The sequence below is a fragment of the Schistocerca gregaria genome, chromosome 4 (assembly GCF_023897955.1).
Source record: "Schistocerca gregaria isolate iqSchGreg1 chromosome 4, iqSchGreg1.2, whole genome shotgun sequence".
Classification (NCBI taxonomy): domain Eukaryota; kingdom Metazoa; phylum Arthropoda; class Insecta; order Orthoptera; family Acrididae; genus Schistocerca; species Schistocerca gregaria.
Genome location: NC_064923.1, coordinates 258587304 through 258607242, shown reverse-complemented (window position 1 = coordinate 258607242; position 19939 = coordinate 258587304). Strand labels below are relative to the sequence as shown.

The following is a 19939-nucleotide window of genomic DNA, read 5'->3' as shown; positions in this document are numbered from 1 at the left end:
TATGTGATCGAAAGTATCCGGACATCTGGCTGAAAGTGAATTACAGGTTCATGGCACCCTGCATCAGTAATGCTGGGATTCAATATATGGTGTTGGGCCACCCTCACACTCAATGACAACTTCCACTCTCGCAGGCATACGTTCAATCAGGTGCTGGAAGGTTTCTTGGGCAATGACATCCCATTCTTCACGGAGTGCTGCAGTGAGGAAAGGTATCGATGTCTGTCGGTGAGGCCTGGCACGACATCAGCATTGTGGTGTTCTATAGGATTCAGGTCAGGACTCTGTCCAGGACAGTCCATTATAGGGGTGTTATTGTCATGTAACCACCCCATCACAGGCCGTGCATTATGAACAGGTGTTCGACTTTGTTGAAAGATGCAGTCGCCATTCCCGAATTGCTCTTAAACAGTAGGAAGCAAGCAGGCGATTGAAACAAAACATCAGTATAGGCCTGTGCTATCATAGTGCCACACAAAACAACAAAGGGCGCAAGCCCCCTCCCTAAATAACGCCACCATCTCTGAATTTTACTGTTGGCACTAAACATGCTGGCAGATGACATTCACCGGGCATTCGCAAAACCCACACCCTGCCATCAGATCACCACATTGTGTAGCGTGATTCGTCCCTCCACATAACGTTTTTCCACTGTTCAATCATCCAATGTGTACACTCCTTACACCAAGCGAGACATCGTTTGGCATTTACCAGCACGATATGTGGCTTATGAGCAGCCGCTCAACCATGAAATCCAAGTTTTCTCACCTCCCGCCTGTTGTTGTTGTGGTCTTCAGTCCTGAGACTGGTTTGATGCAGCTCTCCATGCTACTCTATCCTGTGCAAGCTTCTTTATCTCCCAGTACCTACTGCAGCCTACATCCTTCTGAATCTGCTTAGTGTATTCATCTCTTGGTCTTCCTCTACAATTTTTACCCTCCACGCTCCCCTCCAATACTAAATTGGTGATCCCTTGATGTCTCAGAACATGTCCTACCAAACGATCCCTTCTTCTAGTCAAACTGTGCCACAAACTCCTGTTCTCCCCAATTCTATTCAATACCTCCACATTAGTTATGTGATCTACCCATCTAATCTTCAACATTCTTCTGCAGCACCACATTTCAAAAGCTTCTATTCTCTTCTTGTATAAACTATTTATTGTCCACGTTTAACTTCCATACATCGCTACACTCCGTTCAAATACTTTCAGAAATGACTTCCTGACACTTAAATCTATACTCAATGATAACAAATTTTTCTTCTTCAGAAATGCTTTCCTTGCCATTGCCAGTCTACATTTTATATCCTCTCTACTTCGACCATCATCAGTTATTTTGCTTCCCAAATAGCAAAACTCCTTTACCACTTGAAGTGTGTCATTTCCTAAGCTAATTCCCTCAACATCACCCGAGTTAATTTGACTACATTCCATTATCCTCGTTTTGCTTTTGTTGATGTTCATCTTATATCCTCCTTTCAAGACACTGTCCATTCCGTTCAACTGCTCTTCCAAGTCCTTTGCTGCCGCTGACAGAATTACAATGTCATCAGCGAACTTCAAAGTTTTTATTTCTTCTCCATGGACTTTAATACCTGCTCCGAACTTTTCTTTTGTTTCCTTTATTGCTTGCTCAGTATACAGATTGAATAACATCGGGGATAGGCTACAACCCTGTCTCACTCCCTTCCCAACCACTGCTTCCCTTTCATACCCCTCGACTCTTATAACTGCCATCTGGTTTCTGTACAAATTGTAAATAGCCTTTCGCTCCCTGTATTTTACCCCTGCCACCTCCAGAATTTGAAAGAGAGTATTCCAGTCAACATTGTCAAAAGCTTTCTCTAAGTCTACAAATGCTCCCGCCGAACTGTCATAATACTTGCAGTGGAGCCTGATGCAGTTTGAAATTCCTGTGTGATGGTCTGGATAGACGTCTGCCTATTACACGTCATGACCCTCTTCAACTGTCGGCAGTCTCTTTCAGTCAACAGACAAGGTCAGCCTGTACGCTTTTGTGCAGTACATGTCCTTTCATGTTTCCACTTCACTATCACATCAGAAACAGTGGACCTAGTGATGTTTAGGAGTGTGGAAATCTAATGTACAGACATATGACAAGTGACACCCAATCACCTCACCACGTTCGAAGACCGTAAGTTCCGCGGAGTGCCCCATTCTGCTCTCTCACAATGCCTAATGACTAATGAGGTCGTTGATATGGAGTACCTGGCAGTAGATGGCAGCACAATGCACCTAATACGAAAGGCCTATGTATTTGGGGGTGTTCGGATACTTTTGATCACATAGTGTATCCATGCGACTATTCATGCATGCATTCACATTCATCCCCTTTCCAAGTGCTTAAATAAAACTATAATATAGCCATGTCATAAAACATTCTATGAAACAGAAATTAGCTGAAAAATGTGCTAAGAGTTATTCTCTGGTAGATGCGATTGGCCGAATGTCAATAAAAACAGGGAGAGAGCCAGCTAATGTGAGAACATCTATATATTTAACAGATAAGTTACATATATGGATGTTAAAAGTGCTTAAATAAGAACTTGACTCCCAGACCAGTTGAAAAAGAGAGGAGGGAATAAAATCTAAATTCACAGGTGGAGAGGATATGTGACGTTATTGCAATGATTACCTAATTTAGTCAAATTTGCAAAAAACTTGGCAGTATAAGCCAAGGTATCAGTATGATGTTGCACCCTCTCTGGCCTTAATGCATGCAGCTATTCATTTGGGAAGTGTGTCAAAGCTGTTTTATGTTCCGAGGCAAACTGACCCACTACTGTTGTAAATGGCCCTTGATATCATTGATACTGGCACTGTGACTGGTTCCACCCATGTCCTATTGGGGAAAACTCTAGATCTTGCTGGCCATGGGAGTACCTCTCCACTCCAACAGTGCGAAATGTGCCACGTGCGCGAGCGTGTGTGTGTGTGTGTGTGTGTGTGTGTGTGTGTGTGTGTGTGTGTGTGTGTGTGTGTGTGTGGGGAGGGGGGGGGGGGGGGCACGCACGCGAGCATGCGTACGTGCGCTGCTCTGTTAAAAAGGACACCACAATACTTTTGCACGAGATAACATATGTGTAGACAGAATGTCTGATGTACCCTTGTGCCATCCTAGTTCCTTCAATCACTACCAGCCATGACCTAAAGTCATGGATAGACACATCCCCACACCACGGAGCCAAGGGTAACAACAATGCCTCCCAAAAACTTTCAAAGAATTTGACGTCTCCTCAGGTAGCCATAATGTTCATCCATGACGACCATCTGGGGTAGTGTATAACCACAATTCATCACTGAGCATTGTGCGACATAATGCATCAGCAGTCTATGCTTCCTGGTCACAGCATCACTCCAAATGCAGCCATTTATGTTGTGTTAGCAGCAGCCAATGCATGGGCAATAATTCCCTAGTCTGGCTGCTGCAAGTCTTCTGCCAATGTTATGGGTTGACACAGAATGATGCAGGACATCATTTACTCATTTTCAGATGGCAGGTGGGTGGTAACGATATGCTTGGTGCACAATATAGCATTCCTCCCTTTTAGTGGTCAGATGTGGTAAACTGGAACCTTGAAAACGAGTATGCCTGCCCTCATGTTCCTATGCAGTTCAACATCAGCCACTGTCACATCTGAATGCCCCACAAGTTGGGATATTGCACAATTCAACCAGTTGGCCATATGGAGACCCACTAATAGACCCCTTTCAAACTATGTCAAGTGTTGACAATGCTGTTGCACATAAGTATTCAGCATCTTCGTGTCTTTCACAGTGATTCCCCAAATTCTGAAGCTATCTGTGAACCTTTTATAACCTGACATCTTGGGTTGTCGGGTGTTCTGCCGGATATCAGCGTCGTAATTGCACGATATTTCGGTCACATAGCTCGTAACCTTCATCAGGTGTGACCTGAGACTGTTCCTTGAGTAGACCTGGTCCAGTATTTATGCCTATGGCCTTCCCCCTCCACCAACGGCTGCAGGTGCTTCCTCTGTGGTCCGCGTCCATTCCCTGCGACCTGCTGGAGTGTTGCTCTGTTTTCCGTCCACTGCAGTTCTAGGTGTTCCCTCTGCGGTCCGCGCCCACCAAACCCGCTCCTGGGGGTTTCATCTACGTTCTGGGGTACCAAGCGTTCAGCCTGCGGTCCGCGCCTGCTCACCATGACCTGTTTGAGCGTTGCCGCTCTGTTTTTCGTCCGCTGCAACTCTGGATGTTTCCTCTGCGGTCCGCACCCATCAGTCGCACTTCTGGGTGTTCCATCTTCGGTCTGGTGCGCCTGGCAGTCCGATAGGGGCTCGTTTTCCGTCTCCATGTCTCTGGTTCTTCTGTTTGTGTAGTGTTGCAGCTGGCCCCATTGTTCCTTTAACAATTCTAGAGCCAGATCCCAGGCTCTGCTTAGCTGGTGTCCTGTGTCACGGTTCATAAGATCGCCATTTTTAATTCTATCGAGTCTCTTATAACACTGTCCCAAAATCTAGGTGTTTGTGCTAGAATCTTGGTATCCTCTTACTTCATGGCATAATCTAGTTCTAGACAGTTTTCAGCTATGGCTGACTTAGTCACCTGTCTTAATCTAGTGTGCCTCTGATGTTCTTTGCACCTGATCTCCACAGTTCTTGTCGTCTGGTCTATGTAGGACATGCCACATTGACAAGGTATATTGTAAATCCCAGGTCATCTTTGACACTCCCCAGCAGTCCCCCGATCTTGTTGGATGGACAGAAAACACACTTGATATTGTGTTTACGGAGGATCCTACTGATTCTGGCAGAAATAGAGCCTGCACAGGGCAGATATGCCACGTTATATAACCTTCCCTTTCAGGCTCAGATAAACTGTGTATGGAGTTACACTGACAACTCTCCAGAATAATGATGTGAAGGTACTCATCAGGGAGCATGGGGTAATATATTACTTTCATTGCATTTTTCAGTTGCAGCAGTTCTCCTATGCAACTGGTTAATTTAACAATTGTGTGGCTATTGGGGCATACAGTTCTGTACTCGTTTTAAAATCTGGATTAAATTTGCCTCTTTCTGTAACTCAGGAATGTGTACTGTCAGTCAAGTCATATTAAACGTGCAAAATTTTTTTTAAAGAATTTACAATATGATGATATTACCCATGTGCACAGTGTATCATGCCTCAGATAATTCTAATTCCATATCACAGAACACAACAAGGAGGAAAGTTAAGTGTAAACAAGAAACTAATTCTTGTTACGTATACAGTAGGAATGTCGGACAGAATAGAAACATATTTTAAACTTAAGTACAGGATATTTAATGGAAATAATTCAAGGCTTTTAACAACTGCATTAACATTGTTATGAGTCGATGAAATACCTCTACAAGAGATTTACAGAAGCTCATAACTGACAGCAGCTTCCGATTCAAGATAATGGGAATTTTTATGTTCAAGTGGGATAAAAACTACAGTAGGACCCCTCTAATCCGACCCCGGTTAGTCCGACTATGCTGAGGCTCGCGAGCCTGTTCAACTTGTCACTGACTGGACGCCTGTAGGACCATTGTTGCGGGGTTATCGCTGGGCATATTGTTATACTGTACGTTATTGAGCAGTTTTATCCTTTGTTGGGATTAAAAACTTCATTGTTTGCTTTATTCTGTGTTCTCTACCATACTTATTACTGTAGATTCACTGTGTGTACAGTTGTCTGTTTTCGAACATGCCTGGATTCGAACGTAAACACATACCTCTTTCACTAAATGAAAAATTAGCAGTGCTACAAAATCTAGACGAAGGAGATTCGCTCCAAAAAAATTGCAAAGAAAGTGAATGTAGGTGTTACGACAATTAAGGATTGGAGGAAGAATCGGAAAGACATTGACACATATACAGTTACGATTGATGGTGAAAATACTCTGAAGAATCGCAAAACATTAAAAAAGCCTAAACTTGAACTGCTTGATAATGAATTGTGGATGTGGTTTGGTCAAGCAGGAAGGAAAGGAACTCCAATACCCGGACCAATTCTCGAAGAAAAAGCGATAGATTTGCACAAAAAACTGGAAGCCGAAAGTAAATTTGCTGCCAGTGAAGACTGGATTGATCCTTGGAAAACTCGTCAAAAATGTATCCCCGCTTTTTTCCAAGTAATTTGTTTTCGTTTTTACTGTAAAAACAATGCATGCAGTATAATCATTTATTAGTTTATACATATAGTAGTTTATTTCTTTGTAAAAAAAATTACTTTTTTATACACAGTGCTATAAACATTTTTTAGTTTACAGTATATATTGTTTATACGTTATAATGTACAGTACAGTACTGTAATTTGTTTGTCGTTTTTCCTTTTAAAACCAATACATATTATAGTGTGTGTAGACTTTTTTAGTTAATATACTGTTTAACACTTTGTAAAAAACATCTTTTTATATTACTGTAGACATCTTTTAGTTCTTAAATCATTTAATTTTTTGTACTAAATGTCTTTTTATATTTTTTGCGATGAATATTAGATTTTTCGGATAATCCGACCTTTTTCTCGTTCAGACCATAGTCCCGGTCCTGAAGGTGACGGATTAGAGGGGTTCTACTGTAAATAGTTATTGTTCAGAGGGAAACTTGGGTGATAGGCCTACCAAAATTGACAGATACTACAGAACTTGATAAGATCAAGGTGTTTGACCTTAACACATTCTAACAGAAGAAGACTAGAAAATGGATTTGATAAAGACCAAACATAACTGAAAATCAAATTGCATGCATTTGATTAAATAATAATGAAACAATAGAATGTTACAGTCCTGAACCACTTCCAAATTGAGAAAAAATAAAAAAATCTTATTCATATAATGTAGAGTAAGAACAGATACAAAGCTAAAAAGAAAAATACTTATCAAGGAGGCTTTCAGAAATTTAGATTATGACTATTTCCTTCCTTACAGCCAAGACTGGTATGCAATCAATGGAAAATTTACACTATCAGTGAATAAACGCTTCTGAATTCAGCAAAGGGCAATACACGAATCAATTTTGTTTTCAGACTTTCTATGCAAATATCTTGGCATCTGTGGCAAGAACTGAAAACTTGAATGACAAGAGGCTGTTTGTGGATGATGCTGTTGTACATGTGAAAGTCACAACACCAGAAAATTGTGGTGAAATAAATGAATTGATATAATAAATATATATTATATATAATTTTTTGGGGTGGCTGTGATTGACGGACCATCCAATCAAATTACCACGCACATCTAGCTGGCTGGCATATGAAATGTGGCACTTTCATACAAGAACAATTCTAATTCTTAATACTTCATTCACACATGCACAGCAAAGAAAATCTTGTCAACACAGACTACAACTTTGAGAAGTTTCACTTTACTGTACAATTATCCCGACAAAGAACTGACACAATTATCCTGTAACTAAGGACAATTAGTATGTAAGAAAAAGGTAAGGCATGATGTTGTCACAGAATGCAATGCCTCCAGCAGCTGGCGCAAAAATGTTTTGACAGCACAATGTAAATAAGCACTCGTAGCCTCATACAACTCTGCAATGCATCAAAGAGCAGTGACCTTTGTCGCAGGGCAAGAGGACCATTGTTCAAGAAGTGCGCCGGAAAGTGGAGATGTCAGTCTGATCTTTCTGTACATCCTGGAGGCCTGTCTGTGCTAGGTGGCGAAGGTGCCAGTGCTGCAGTAGGTCAGCATTGTAGTACATCAGTAGGTAGTTCTTCCTCAAAAACATATGCAGGCTTCACCCGATCATGAGAGATGGTAGAGGACTTGTTAAAAAGTATGTTGATAGTGCAAACTACCCACCGTATGACCTTGTGTATGCCCATGTTTTGGTGATTGTAATGCAGCTGGCAAAGGTCACAGAGAAGGCGGGTCTGGGGGCGAAGCCAACATGGCACCGCACCCCCATTTGTCAAGAAAGTTTTAGGAAATTGGAAGGAAAGGGAATGTAGCAGTTGATTGAAGCAAACTCCTGGTGGTAGAAGAGAGGAAGGGTGGCCTGCATACCATAAATCCAAGGAGGCATCGAAAAAATGGACAAGGGTCAGATGAGCATGAATGGAAGACATGACTAGCGTAACGAATCAGAAGGACAGCTCACCAATTGGACAGCGGAAGTTCAGCTGCCTCAGTGTAAAGGCTCTCCATGGAGCTGGTGTAAAAAGCTCCCGATGCTAAACACAAGACATGGTGGTGGACAGAGTCTAGACGCCGAAGAATAGACGACTGTGTAGAGAAGTAAACTATGCTTCCATAGCCCAATTTTGAGCGCACTAAGGTGCGATATACATGGAGGAGGACCACTCTGTCCACTCCCCAGGAGATACCACTCATAACACGAAGGGTGTTGAGGAATAGCAGACAGCGAGCCGAAGGATATGAAAAGTGGGAAGACTAGCATAATTTTCTGTCGAACATAAGTCCCAAGAATTTGGTGACATCTGTGAATGAAAGGTCGACAGGGCCTAGATGTAGGGAAGGTGGATAAAACTCCATACAACGCATGTGGTTTTAATGGGAGAAAATTGGAAGCCAGTTTCGATGCTCTATGAGTGGATGCAATCGCAACATCCTTGAAGACATCATTCAAGAAGGCTGGTCCGTTGAGTGCTGCAGTAGATTTTAAAATCTTCGACAAAGAGGGAGCCGAGACATGGGGAAGGAAACAATCCGTAATTGCATTTAAAGTGATGGCAAACAGTACAACACTTAGCACAGAGACCTGGGGCACCCCGTTCTCTTGGAAGAAAGTAGGGGGAGATAGTAATGTTCACCTGCACCTTAAATGTGTGCTTTGTCATAAATTCATGAATGAAAAGAGGTATCTGACAATGAAAGCCCAAGAGAACAGTGTGCAGAGGATGCCTGATCTCCAACAGGTATCATATGCCTTCTCCAGATAAAAAAATATATCTACCCTTTGGCGTTTCCTGAGAAAAATGTGCAAGGTATAAGTGGAGAGAGAAACAAGGTCAACTGCAGAACGATACTTTCGGAAACCATATTGGGCAGGTGTTAAAAGGTTTCGGGACTCAGCCACCAGCCTAAACGTCAGTTTACCATACACTCCAAAACCTTACATATACTACTCGTGAGGGAGATGGAGAAATAGCTAGAGGGGAGATGTTTGTCCTTTCCAGGTTTTGGAACAGAAATGAAAATAGCTTCCTGAAATTTTCTGGGAAAGGTACTGTCTATTCAAATTCGATTATAAAGGTGAAGGAGGTAATGCAGACTACGGTATGATAAATGCAGCAACATTTGGACGTGGAAGGGGGGGGGGGGGAGGCTCGGGGACAGGGAGGGATGTGGAAAGGGGTAGTATGCATGCCAGAAAGGAAAGAGAGCTGCACCAGCTCAGGGTCCTGTGCTCACTATGCACATATCCACAAAAGATGGGCTAGTTCTCTGTTGGATTTCACTTTGTTTTGTTTTAGGGTGCAAAAACTAGGATCATATGCGCCCATGTCAAAACTGCTAAACACAAAAACAAACAGAGGAGTTAAAAACAACTATACATCAACACTAATCAACAGAAAATAAGACAGCAAAAAACGGGGATGTGGAGAAAGATGTATAAAATGCACCACAGAGAAATAGAGGTCCTGAACTAAAATTCAAATGGTCGTCACCATATTGCTACGACAGATAGAAAGTAAAACGCAGCCAACAGCCCACATGCCGTTTTTTAAAACGGCTGATACCCCAGATGGCAGAGCTCCTCTCAGGTAGTACTTCACTATATAACTGCACCATCTGTGAAAAGCCTGATTTACTATTAATATGGTCTGCAACGTCATTAATACACACTTCCTTCCCTATCCTGACCTAATCCTACCCTACTTTTTACATGCGCATATTATTTCTGCAAGATGTCTGAAATATTGAATAGCACTGCCCTGAATAGTATAATGACAGATAAATAAATGCATAACATTTATTTTTGAGAGAGTTAATAACAATGATAACTTCTTTTGGAGATGTTGTATGAAGTTAAATATAATCAAACTTGTTTTTGGCAGATTTTCTTATGAACTGTAGGCTATCAGGTATGGAAGTGTTCAAACCAGAAATATCTGCTACTGACAGAAAAAGTTATTACAAATTTCTGCAATTTGTGTGCTATCTTTCATCAGATCATTACCCATCTTCAGTAAAATTTATTGTGTTTTCTTGATTCATTTTTGCTGTCTCATTTACCTACCACTATAGTTGCACTGCACCGAAACCTACCTTTCTTATAGATGTAAATTCTTATACTACACCACAGCACTGGAGTCATGTATGGTTCATGTAGAGTATCAAGCTCTAGGAAAAATTATGTTCTATCTTGGAAATGACAATAGACTACTTTTGTTTGAAATAGTGAATAATGCAGCTTTGTAAACTGACAGTAAAATAACCCCTATCATACTTCATGCTCTTGCTTCTACTGTTTCAATCCAAAATATTTTGCACTGTTTAACTGCAGTCACTGAAGATAAGCACATCTGTTAACAGCAAATGCGCAACCACCAACCGCCGCCCCCCCCCCCCCCACACACACACATTTACATGAGCCTAAAAAAAAGCTGTTGGAATCAATAAACTCTTACAAACAACTGAGTCAAACATGTTGTAGAGCAATGAAATGAAACAATCATATACGATCAGTTGGGGGCAAAGCAGATAATCTTCTGTTTAGGCCTACTAGTAGCATACTAGGGAAATGCAATCATTCTACGAAGTAGAACACTTACAAATCACTCATGCAACCTATCCTAGAATACTGCTGAAGTTTGTGGGACCTGCACCACATAAGGCTGGAGTGGGATATTTAACACATACAGAGAAGGAAAATACTCACAAGTTTGTTTGAGCTGTGGCAGAGTGTCTCAGATGCTGAAAGAATTAAATTTGCACACTTGTAGGCAGAGAGAAGCTACACAGAAAAAGAGAGCTCACAAAATTTCAGGAACTGGCTTTTAATGCCCATCAGGAATATACTACAGCCCCCTACGTACACTCTCACAGGGAATGTGAAGACAAGTTTAGATTAATTTCAGCACAAAGAGAGGCATCTAAAAAAAATTCTTCGCACACTCCATAAATGAACAGAATGGGAGAAAGCCAAGATAACTGGTACAATGTGACAGACTCTCCAACATGTTCTTAACGATTTGCAGAGTATGGGTGTGGACCTAGGTTTAGAACTGAGCATACTACTGGAACTTCTCTTCTATTATCCGAATAATTTAATTTGACTCACATGGCTTAGTAATGCAGCACTCTAATGACAAAACACGTGTTAACTCTTACAAAATATATAAACACTGGTCTTTGATTAAAACATGACTGCAAAATTCGTCCATTGGGGAGCAACTGAGTCAGGAATACGAGTATAGGCCTAAAACTTCCCATGAGTATAAAAAAAATTAATAACATGCATGTAGGCTATTCAAAAGGAAACTAAAAACATTCCTCACAGAACAAACTTATTATAAAATAAAAGAACTCCTACACTAGTAAGTCATCCTATTGAGTAAAGTAAGAATAAATAAGATCTTTATGTCATGAAGACATAATTGTGTACTTCTAACATAAATTATAGTGATAAAATGTAAATTTATTTATACCATAGTTTGAAACTATTACTACCAGTTATTGTATACTATTAAGTATTCACTTGAACCTATATATTTAACGAAGACAAAAATTTTGTATTTTAATTTAAATCATAGTGACAAAATGTATGTTTTATTAATTGTGGCACAGGGATAAAAATGTATACTTCCATTCATTCTGTTATTTTAAGTATTCAATTTAACTCATACCAGTAAAGTGCAGGTTGTAATATTGTCCTCAATTAATAGTTCACAGAAAATAGATATTTGTATGATATATAAAATACTCAGATTTTTTTTTAATATTTCACTTGACTTGTCCTATATTACTAGCATACTCTTTGTACAATATGTAAACAGAACCAAGTAAAAAGTCTAATCAAATCGTAGAACAGCGATTTTACAGCAACGAAAAGGAGGCTGGACGTTGCCATCGCTCACTGGAAATGAACACAGACAGGTATAGGTCTAATTAAGTTCAAAAATTACTACCAACCTGAGAGTATTTGTTGACATTGAGTTTCTTAAGTCTGTGCTTCACGCCCATGTCCTTCAGTGTTCGCAAAATTGTATGCTGCAGCTCCTCCGTGCATTCCAGTGCAGAAATATGCATGTTGAAAGCAGTCAAATTCCATACCATAAACGAGGGTAGGTGAAAACTAATACTACCCAGTAAGGAGCATGGCTGTATTATTTTTGAAACATTGGCGGCTGTAACACCGTGCTAACAAACACTGTAACACAATCTACACTAAGACCATTAGTAAACTAAAACACACATCACAGCCGCGGACTATTGCAACTAACAAAAACTTCAGTTTTTCTATCTTTGGCCTTACTGACACATCTTTCCGTTACACTTTTCAAATCGACCACGCAAAAGATTCTAGTCTTTGCGAAATGTCATATCAGAATAGCCAACATATGAATTGTACAACAGACTTTGAAACGTTTGACCATCCATGCAAAACCGGAGACTGTTGAAGTATATCAATATTAATGTTATTATTACAGAACACTGCTATCAGGTTTAGTTTGTTAACTTGTTTCAAACCGACATTACCGCTTAGTGGCTAGTAGATTTCTGAGGGAATTAAATTGCAAAAGACCCCAATTGAAAATAATCCACAGACATATCAGCCGTAGCGAACTATTGTTCTCCCAGTATTCCACAGCGTCTTCTTACGCTTAATTTTTTGACATATTTGGAACCTAACCAAATTTTCGATGTTCTCACTTTACAATCTTGATCTGCTGCACGAATTCCCGCACTTTCCCATGCAATACATTTCCATCTAAAAGAATGTACTACTCGACAAAACACGATTGTTATTTGTGATGCTGGGCACCCATAGTCTTAATCTCCTAGTCATTAAAAATATAAAAATACAGTTTTGCGTCTTCTTCATGCCGTCACTGATAAAGACTTCTGAACCTAAACACTGAAATAGAAGTTCTTTTCTGTTAAAACGAAACATATTCAAGTCCTCATCCTTCTACAGTAAAATATCCAAATATAAATATTTTATTCCACCGTTGAGCATATTTACATGCAACGGTGGAATAAAACATTAATATTTGGTTATTTTATTATAGAAGGATGGGGATAGAACACACTAAATAAGGACATGAATATTTTTCATTTTAATACAAAATAACTTCTATTTCGGTGTTCTGAACGAATACTACAGGAGTTCGAGGACTGGAGCTAAACTTCTAATAGTTGTATTTTATTTTTTATTGATTGCATGTTTTGATGGAGGATTGTTAAGTCTGTGAAATGCCCCTTGTTATTCTTTCCAATGGTTTGTTTTTCATTGAGACATTATATGTGATATTTGAGTTGTTAAAATCTGTCTTTGAGTGATTGTTTCAGTATTTTTAAAGCGCTGGAGATACTCTTTAGCAGGGGAACCTGTTGTCTGGATTTATCCTAAAAGAGACCTACTTTTCCTACTTCCTCGTTCTACCTGAGGCTCTTTTCCACTCAGCTCTGGCAGTGGCAGATACCTTTTTTCGGTGTCGATAATAAAACTGTCAGATCGTGTTCTCTTTCTTCCTGTCCTCCTACCAGCTGCCAGTTCCCAACCACCCTCCTTCCCCCTATCTCCTTTGACCCTTGCTTCCTCCAACTGTGCCAGAAGGGCAAGATTTTCCTTTCTTGTTCCCCAATCAAAATGTTCCTACTGCATACTATGCAGTTCCAGGAGAGAGCGTCTTCTGTTCTCCCAACATTCTTCCCACTGCATCCCCCCCAGTGAAAATATTTCCTACAAGATTAGCAACAGATCCCTCTACTCACTACCCTATAACTGCTCCCACGGCGTAGTGTGACTTAGTTCGTTACCTTCTTCATAGATCAAGTTGATAGAATTGAGAACTGACAGAAAATATTTAGTGTTGTGTTCGGGCGTTGTGACTAATTTTTCTCTAACGTGCGAGGTTAAACGACTTTTCAAAATTATTAGCACATCTACCTGTGATATTGGGTTCGTCCAGTAGCGTGTCTTGTCAGATATTTTTCAAAGAATCCACGTAGACTACCATATTTGCCACTGAATGGCGCAGGCTTGTAAGCCTCGCGTCTGAGTCTTTCTTGCCCAGCCTCAGACCAGTATTTGTCGAGGAAAGCTCGTTCAAATGCTGCAACGTTCGGCCACTTCAGCTTCCTGTAACAGCACATCGCCTTGCGTATATCCGACGACAAATCTGATTTTCTGTGCTTCCGTCCAGTTGCGTGGAAATACATGACGACAAGCATTAATAAATACTACGGGATTCATTATTTTACCTTCGGTAGTAAATCTAGGACATTGTCGATGTCTCAGCAAATCTTTATCTGCAAAAATAGTCGATAGACTCGAGGCATTTTCGATCGTATTTATGTTGTTATTGCAGTTACCTGTAATTCCGCCTGGTAATTGTTCAGGTATTGGAGTTGTGGGTATGTTTACATTTTGCAATCTACAACTGTCACTGGTACCTGCTGTGGGACTCGTGACAGTTTGTGAATAGATACCAACAAGTTGTGGTTTGTTCACTGTAACCTGTGTATTATTTGCATGCATATTTCGAGATCCAGTAATATTTTCTTCTAAAACATTGTGGATCCTATTTTCCGAGGCTTGTAGGTTAAAGTTTACATTGTTCACGATTTCATTTTCTTTTTTCTGAATGGACTTTTCTACCATATCTGTGTATAACTTACAATCTTTACTAACTTCTCTGCAATGATATTACCTTGTTGTCAAGATTCATATTTAGATCGCTGCCCGACGTTTCATTCATGAGGGGTATGTCGCTCTGGGATATACATGACATTGTCTAGTCAGTTGTAAACATTGTGTCGTCAAGGTTATTCTGCTGTGTAGCGAGGTTATCATTTGTCACTCCTGCGACACCCATCTCTGATCTACTCAAACCTTCAACAGTAAGGATGCTGTACACGGGGCCAGTAGTGGCGTCCACTATAACAGGCCAGTACTGGCCGCCACCAATTATATTGCTACTGGCCTTGTGTATAGGGGAACTGGCGCCTTCCACGATCATTAGCGAGTGGCGGTCAGTAAAGTCAAACGTGCTTGATTTTAGTGGCCGATGAGGCGGCCAGTAGCAGGTCACGTGATCTACCGGCGGCCATTATTGGACGGTTCTTAAGTTCAGAGGCCGCCAGTAGAGCTGATTCAGCCGCTGTGTGAGGAGCTGTGCCGTTGTTTTTGAGCCTAGATCAAGCAGTTGTGCCTTACTGTCGTGTAGTGTCTTGATAGGTCTTGTTCAAAAGCCAACAAAGATACCGGTACTAAGAAGAACGTGAATTGGGGGCCTGATAATATTGAAACAATTTTAGAAACATTTCAAAACTATGAACTACTGTGGAATATACGCCATGAAGATTACTTCAGCAAAACAAAAAGGGAAAGTAATATTTTGAAACTGAAAGAAGACTCTGAAAGTCAGGGTGTAGTTGTTCCCGATGTTGCGTTTTTGAGAGCTAGAATAAAGACTATCAAGACAACATACAGAAGTGAGTTACTAAAAGTTATCTCATCAAAAAGAAGCAGAGCTGGAGCTGATGATGTTTATACGCCGAAGCTACCTTGGTTCAAAACAGCTGACACGTTTCTAAACAGCGTCGTCAGAACTCGAGACTCTCAATCAAATTTGGTAAGTTAACGTATTCTATCCTAAGTACATGGCTTGAAAATTACTAAATATAAAAATAGCTAAAAATTGGCTTTTTAGAATTTTAGAATTGATAATACATGGAAATATTTAATTGTATTTTTCCAATATATGCATAAACTTTCAATGGTAAAATGAAACAATTTTTTTAATAATTTGATAACTAATTTTTATTAATTCTTTACTAAAAAATATTTACAAGCTTCTATATCTCGAGATTGAACTGTTTATTAGAAATAATTGAAATTCTAATTTTGTAAGAGTAAAAGAGCTAAGTCGTACAAAAGTAGGCAAAATCAGGAGGATAAAAGATGACAGCCAAAAACAGTTGCAGGATAAAAGTTTATTAAAATTCTTGACCAAGGTTTCGGTACATATAAATATACCTTCATCAGAAGTAAAAAATCTAAAATTACATCATGCAGTGGAGATTAATAAAACAATTGAGCCAAAGGTATCGTCAATAATAAAGAGATCATCTCCATTTGTACAACATGACTACGGGCACAGGGTCAAAGGTATATTTATATGTACCAAAACCTTGGTCAAGAATTTTGATACATTTTTATCCTGCAACTGTTTTTGGCTGTCATCCTTTATTGTGAAGAATTTCAACAGTTGCTGTTGCAGCCATGTTTAAAATCTTAAAATCATAAGTTTTAATTACTAAACATCTTCCACCATATTTACATTCTGATGGCCCTCATTTGCCAAGGAACTTGCCCTTCTTGGTTGAAGTAAGCAGCCATTTTATTCCTCTTTCGTGATGCCTGCTTTGAGTAGGCATTGGCTGTACGAACACTACTTATGGATGGTAGCTCCGTTCCAGGTGTGCACCATAGTCCTGGATGCAGCACTCCTGTTTCTGTGTCTTCATGATCAGCCCATACCCTTTCAAAGTACGAACCTGGCGATACTGTACGTAACTAGTTGTGAATCGTACATGCAATTAACTTCAGTGTCTTTTCGAAATATTCTAAATCTAGCTGCTAATATGCCGAAATCGTTCTCAACATTTCTTCCAGCTTTTGATAACTGGTAGTTGAATATGTTTTCTTCTCAGAACAAGTTTCTTCTTGAGAATGGTTTCATCAAATTTGTATACAGGGGAAATGCGCCATCTGCTACAATAACGTATTCCCGAGGCAAATTTAGGCTGTTTTTGTCAATGGCTGTTTTCAAAGTAAATAGTCTAAACACACTTCCATCACTAGCCCTTCCATTTGTTCCCACATCTACATAAATTAATTTACAATCGGCGTCAACCAAAGCTAACAGTATTATGCTGTAACCCCCTTTGAAGTTGTAAAATTCTGCACAACTTCCAGGTGGACATTTGATGGCTATGTGTTTACTATCCCATGCACCACAACAGGATGGGAAATTCCATTTGATCTCAAAACTATTTCATATATGTGTCCACTCTTCCATAGTTTGAGGTTCCTTCAGCAAAATAAATAAACATTAAAATATAATTTATTGATTTGTTAGTCTATGTCAAAACCAAACACTAATCTATTTAAATCTGCGAATCATCGCAAAATCTCTGTAATGTCGCATTTGTATTTTTCAGAAAAGTCCCACTGAAGAATGTGATGATGGACAACAGGAGCTCATTAGTGTCCTTACTGAGCCTCAAGAAAATGAAGAAGAAAATACTGGGACATGGATGATGACAGCATTGCAAAGAGCACAGTAAAAGCAACTGGAATGTCGATGCAAGAGAACCAATTTCCGACGCCAGGTGCAAAGAAAGACTCATTTCAAAACTTTCCAAAGTTGAAAGTGCAATTAACAAATTACAAAAAATTGCAATGAATAGACCATCATTTTCAAAAAAAGTTTTGGATGAGTACGAACTGTTTGGCCAACATATTGCTGGACAATGGAGAACACTTCCTGCCAGAAGCTCTGCAATCTTTCAAGAAACGTTTCAGAGCCTTATCACCAATGAGAAGCTAAAATACTTGCCGCCAGATTCACTAGTTATTTCTGCATCACCATATGGAAGTATTTCTTCTCATGTGTCAAATGAAGAGGAAGACTTTTTACGTTTGGACTCAGACCTATTCACAGTTGATGATATGATATACAGAAAACTTCAGTAACTTCTCCGGAAATAAAACCTGAGTTAATGCTTATATGAAGTAATGTTTCATTTGTAAAGAGTTTTGGGTCAATTATAATACCTTAGGAAAAACGGATGAACTTTTTATTTGCCATGACAGAGTATCGTAGTAGTAGATTATCGATAAAGATTTTTTTGTTTCTAAATAACACTGATAAAATAATCAGTTAAAATAATTACATAATTAATAGAAGATATGCCTAGACGACTTTCTAAAATTCTACTTTTATCAAATTATACAATAATCAACCAGTAAAACACACCTTTAAGTAGTGTTGTAATCCACTTATAATTGACTGGATAACTTCTGGAATGAATCTTGAAAGTGTGATGGCTGGTATGCGAAATAGTAATGCTAGAGACTGAAAACTATCGCCAGTTGCTAAATGCCACAGCCTAACCTCTAGTTTCTGTTTGGGAGTTATTACATTTCTCATAATAATATCTCTCTTGGGTACCTGTGATTCAATTATGCTCAAAAGCTCATTAAATTGTTCAACAGTCATTCTTAATTGTATCTTGTATTCTAAAGGATCTTCCACTGACAGTTCACGAAAGAAAGTGGATGATGATCCAAGGGTTTCTCTTCGACCTACCCAGTCTTTTACCCACACTCTATGTTGATTTAAAATGGTTCTCACCTCCTCACTTAAAGTTACAACAATTTTACCGACCACTTTGTTAAAAGCCTCCTCAAACTCACTATCACTGTCACATTCCATATTTTTCACCAAGATGCACTAAACACTGTTTAGTCTAATATCTGGGACGACACACTGGCGGCCACAGATGAGATAATATTGGAAGCCATTATTGGCTTCATGTATAAGCTTCCTGGCCGGTAAAACTGGTGGCGTCTACTTCTGATCGCCAGAACTGGCTACCACTTCTGGCCCCGTGTGCTGCAGCCTGTAGGCATGCATGGCGCTGGAACTTCAATGTTCGATCTCGCAATGCTGCGCCATCTTGGCAGATTGCGTTTTCGTTACCGCTATTAACAGTGGGCATATATTTTTCGGTCATCTTACATGAATTTGCAAAAAAATTGAAATTTCACAAAAACGTTAAAAATTTCATGCACTATTTATTACATCTGATAAATGTAAATTACCTAATGTCAAAGCCTGTTTTGCATCCATTACGAAGCTCAAATTATTGTGTTACAAATCTTTGTTTTACTGACATTGTGTAACACACTGAAAAATTTCTGTAAATTTTTCGACAGTAAAATCCAAGGAAGGAAATAATGATGCATCACAACACAACAGCATGATGCGAAGAATGCAGGTGCTTGTCTAACGAAAACTTAAGTATAAACGAATATAGGTGCGAAAACATCATGAGATACTAAATTAAATTCTAGAAGATAGGTTAGCTCCCAGCAAAAAAGTTTCTCACCAACATCGTTTGGTTGCAGATGACAAGCTACCTGTACTAATTAACACACAAGCGATCCAGAAAATTCATGCACATCAAATGTAAAGGTATTTACAAAAAGAAACGATATGTTATTTGAACTAAAGATGCACATAATTTTATAATAATTTAACATAAATGTTTACTTTGCAGAATAAATAAAAACGAAAATCCACTGATAATGGCACAGTGGTGCCGAAACACCAAAACGGTGTTTTGCATAACTGTCGGACCTCACATCCAACAATAGTTAACAAACATTACTCACGCCAGTGCCCAGAAGTCCTGGCACAGAGCTCGACAGTTGTAATATTTATAAAAAAGAGATTTTCGAATAAATTATAATTGTATATGTTTGTGTTGTTAAAATGTACTGTGCTTATTGGTATTCTTTTGGGCATCGGACTTTCTTACATTTTTGTTGAAGAGGCAGAGGGCGGAGGACTCCGGGGACACCGGCGCTTGTCGTAATGACGCAAATCCTCTTCCTATAACTTTCCTCTTCACTTACTTCAATAAATAAAATGTTTGATACGGTTCTTTAACATTATATTATTCACTCACACATATAATACATCGAGATCACAATACT

General features: G+C 39.4%; 1 protein-coding gene across 4 annotated transcripts in view; it reads right to left on the bottom strand.

The window, feature by feature from the left end:
• The window catches only part of LOC126268092 (uncharacterized), a 92365-nt gene extending 79428 nt beyond the window's left edge, over window positions 1-12937 (bottom strand). For 2 of the 4 annotated variants that reach the window (XM_049973600.1, XM_049973601.1), the window contains exon 1: window positions 12118-12500. In XM_049973600.1, coding sequence (XP_049829557.1) covers window positions 12118-12261 — 144 coding nt within the window. In that variant the 5' untranslated portion in view covers window positions 12262-12500. Of the gene's footprint in view, window positions 1-12117 lie in introns of all 4 variants that reach the window. The other 2 variants (XM_049973599.1, XM_049973598.1) reach the window with 2 other exon arrangements.
• Between the last annotated feature and the right edge of the window lie 7002 nt (window positions 12938-19939).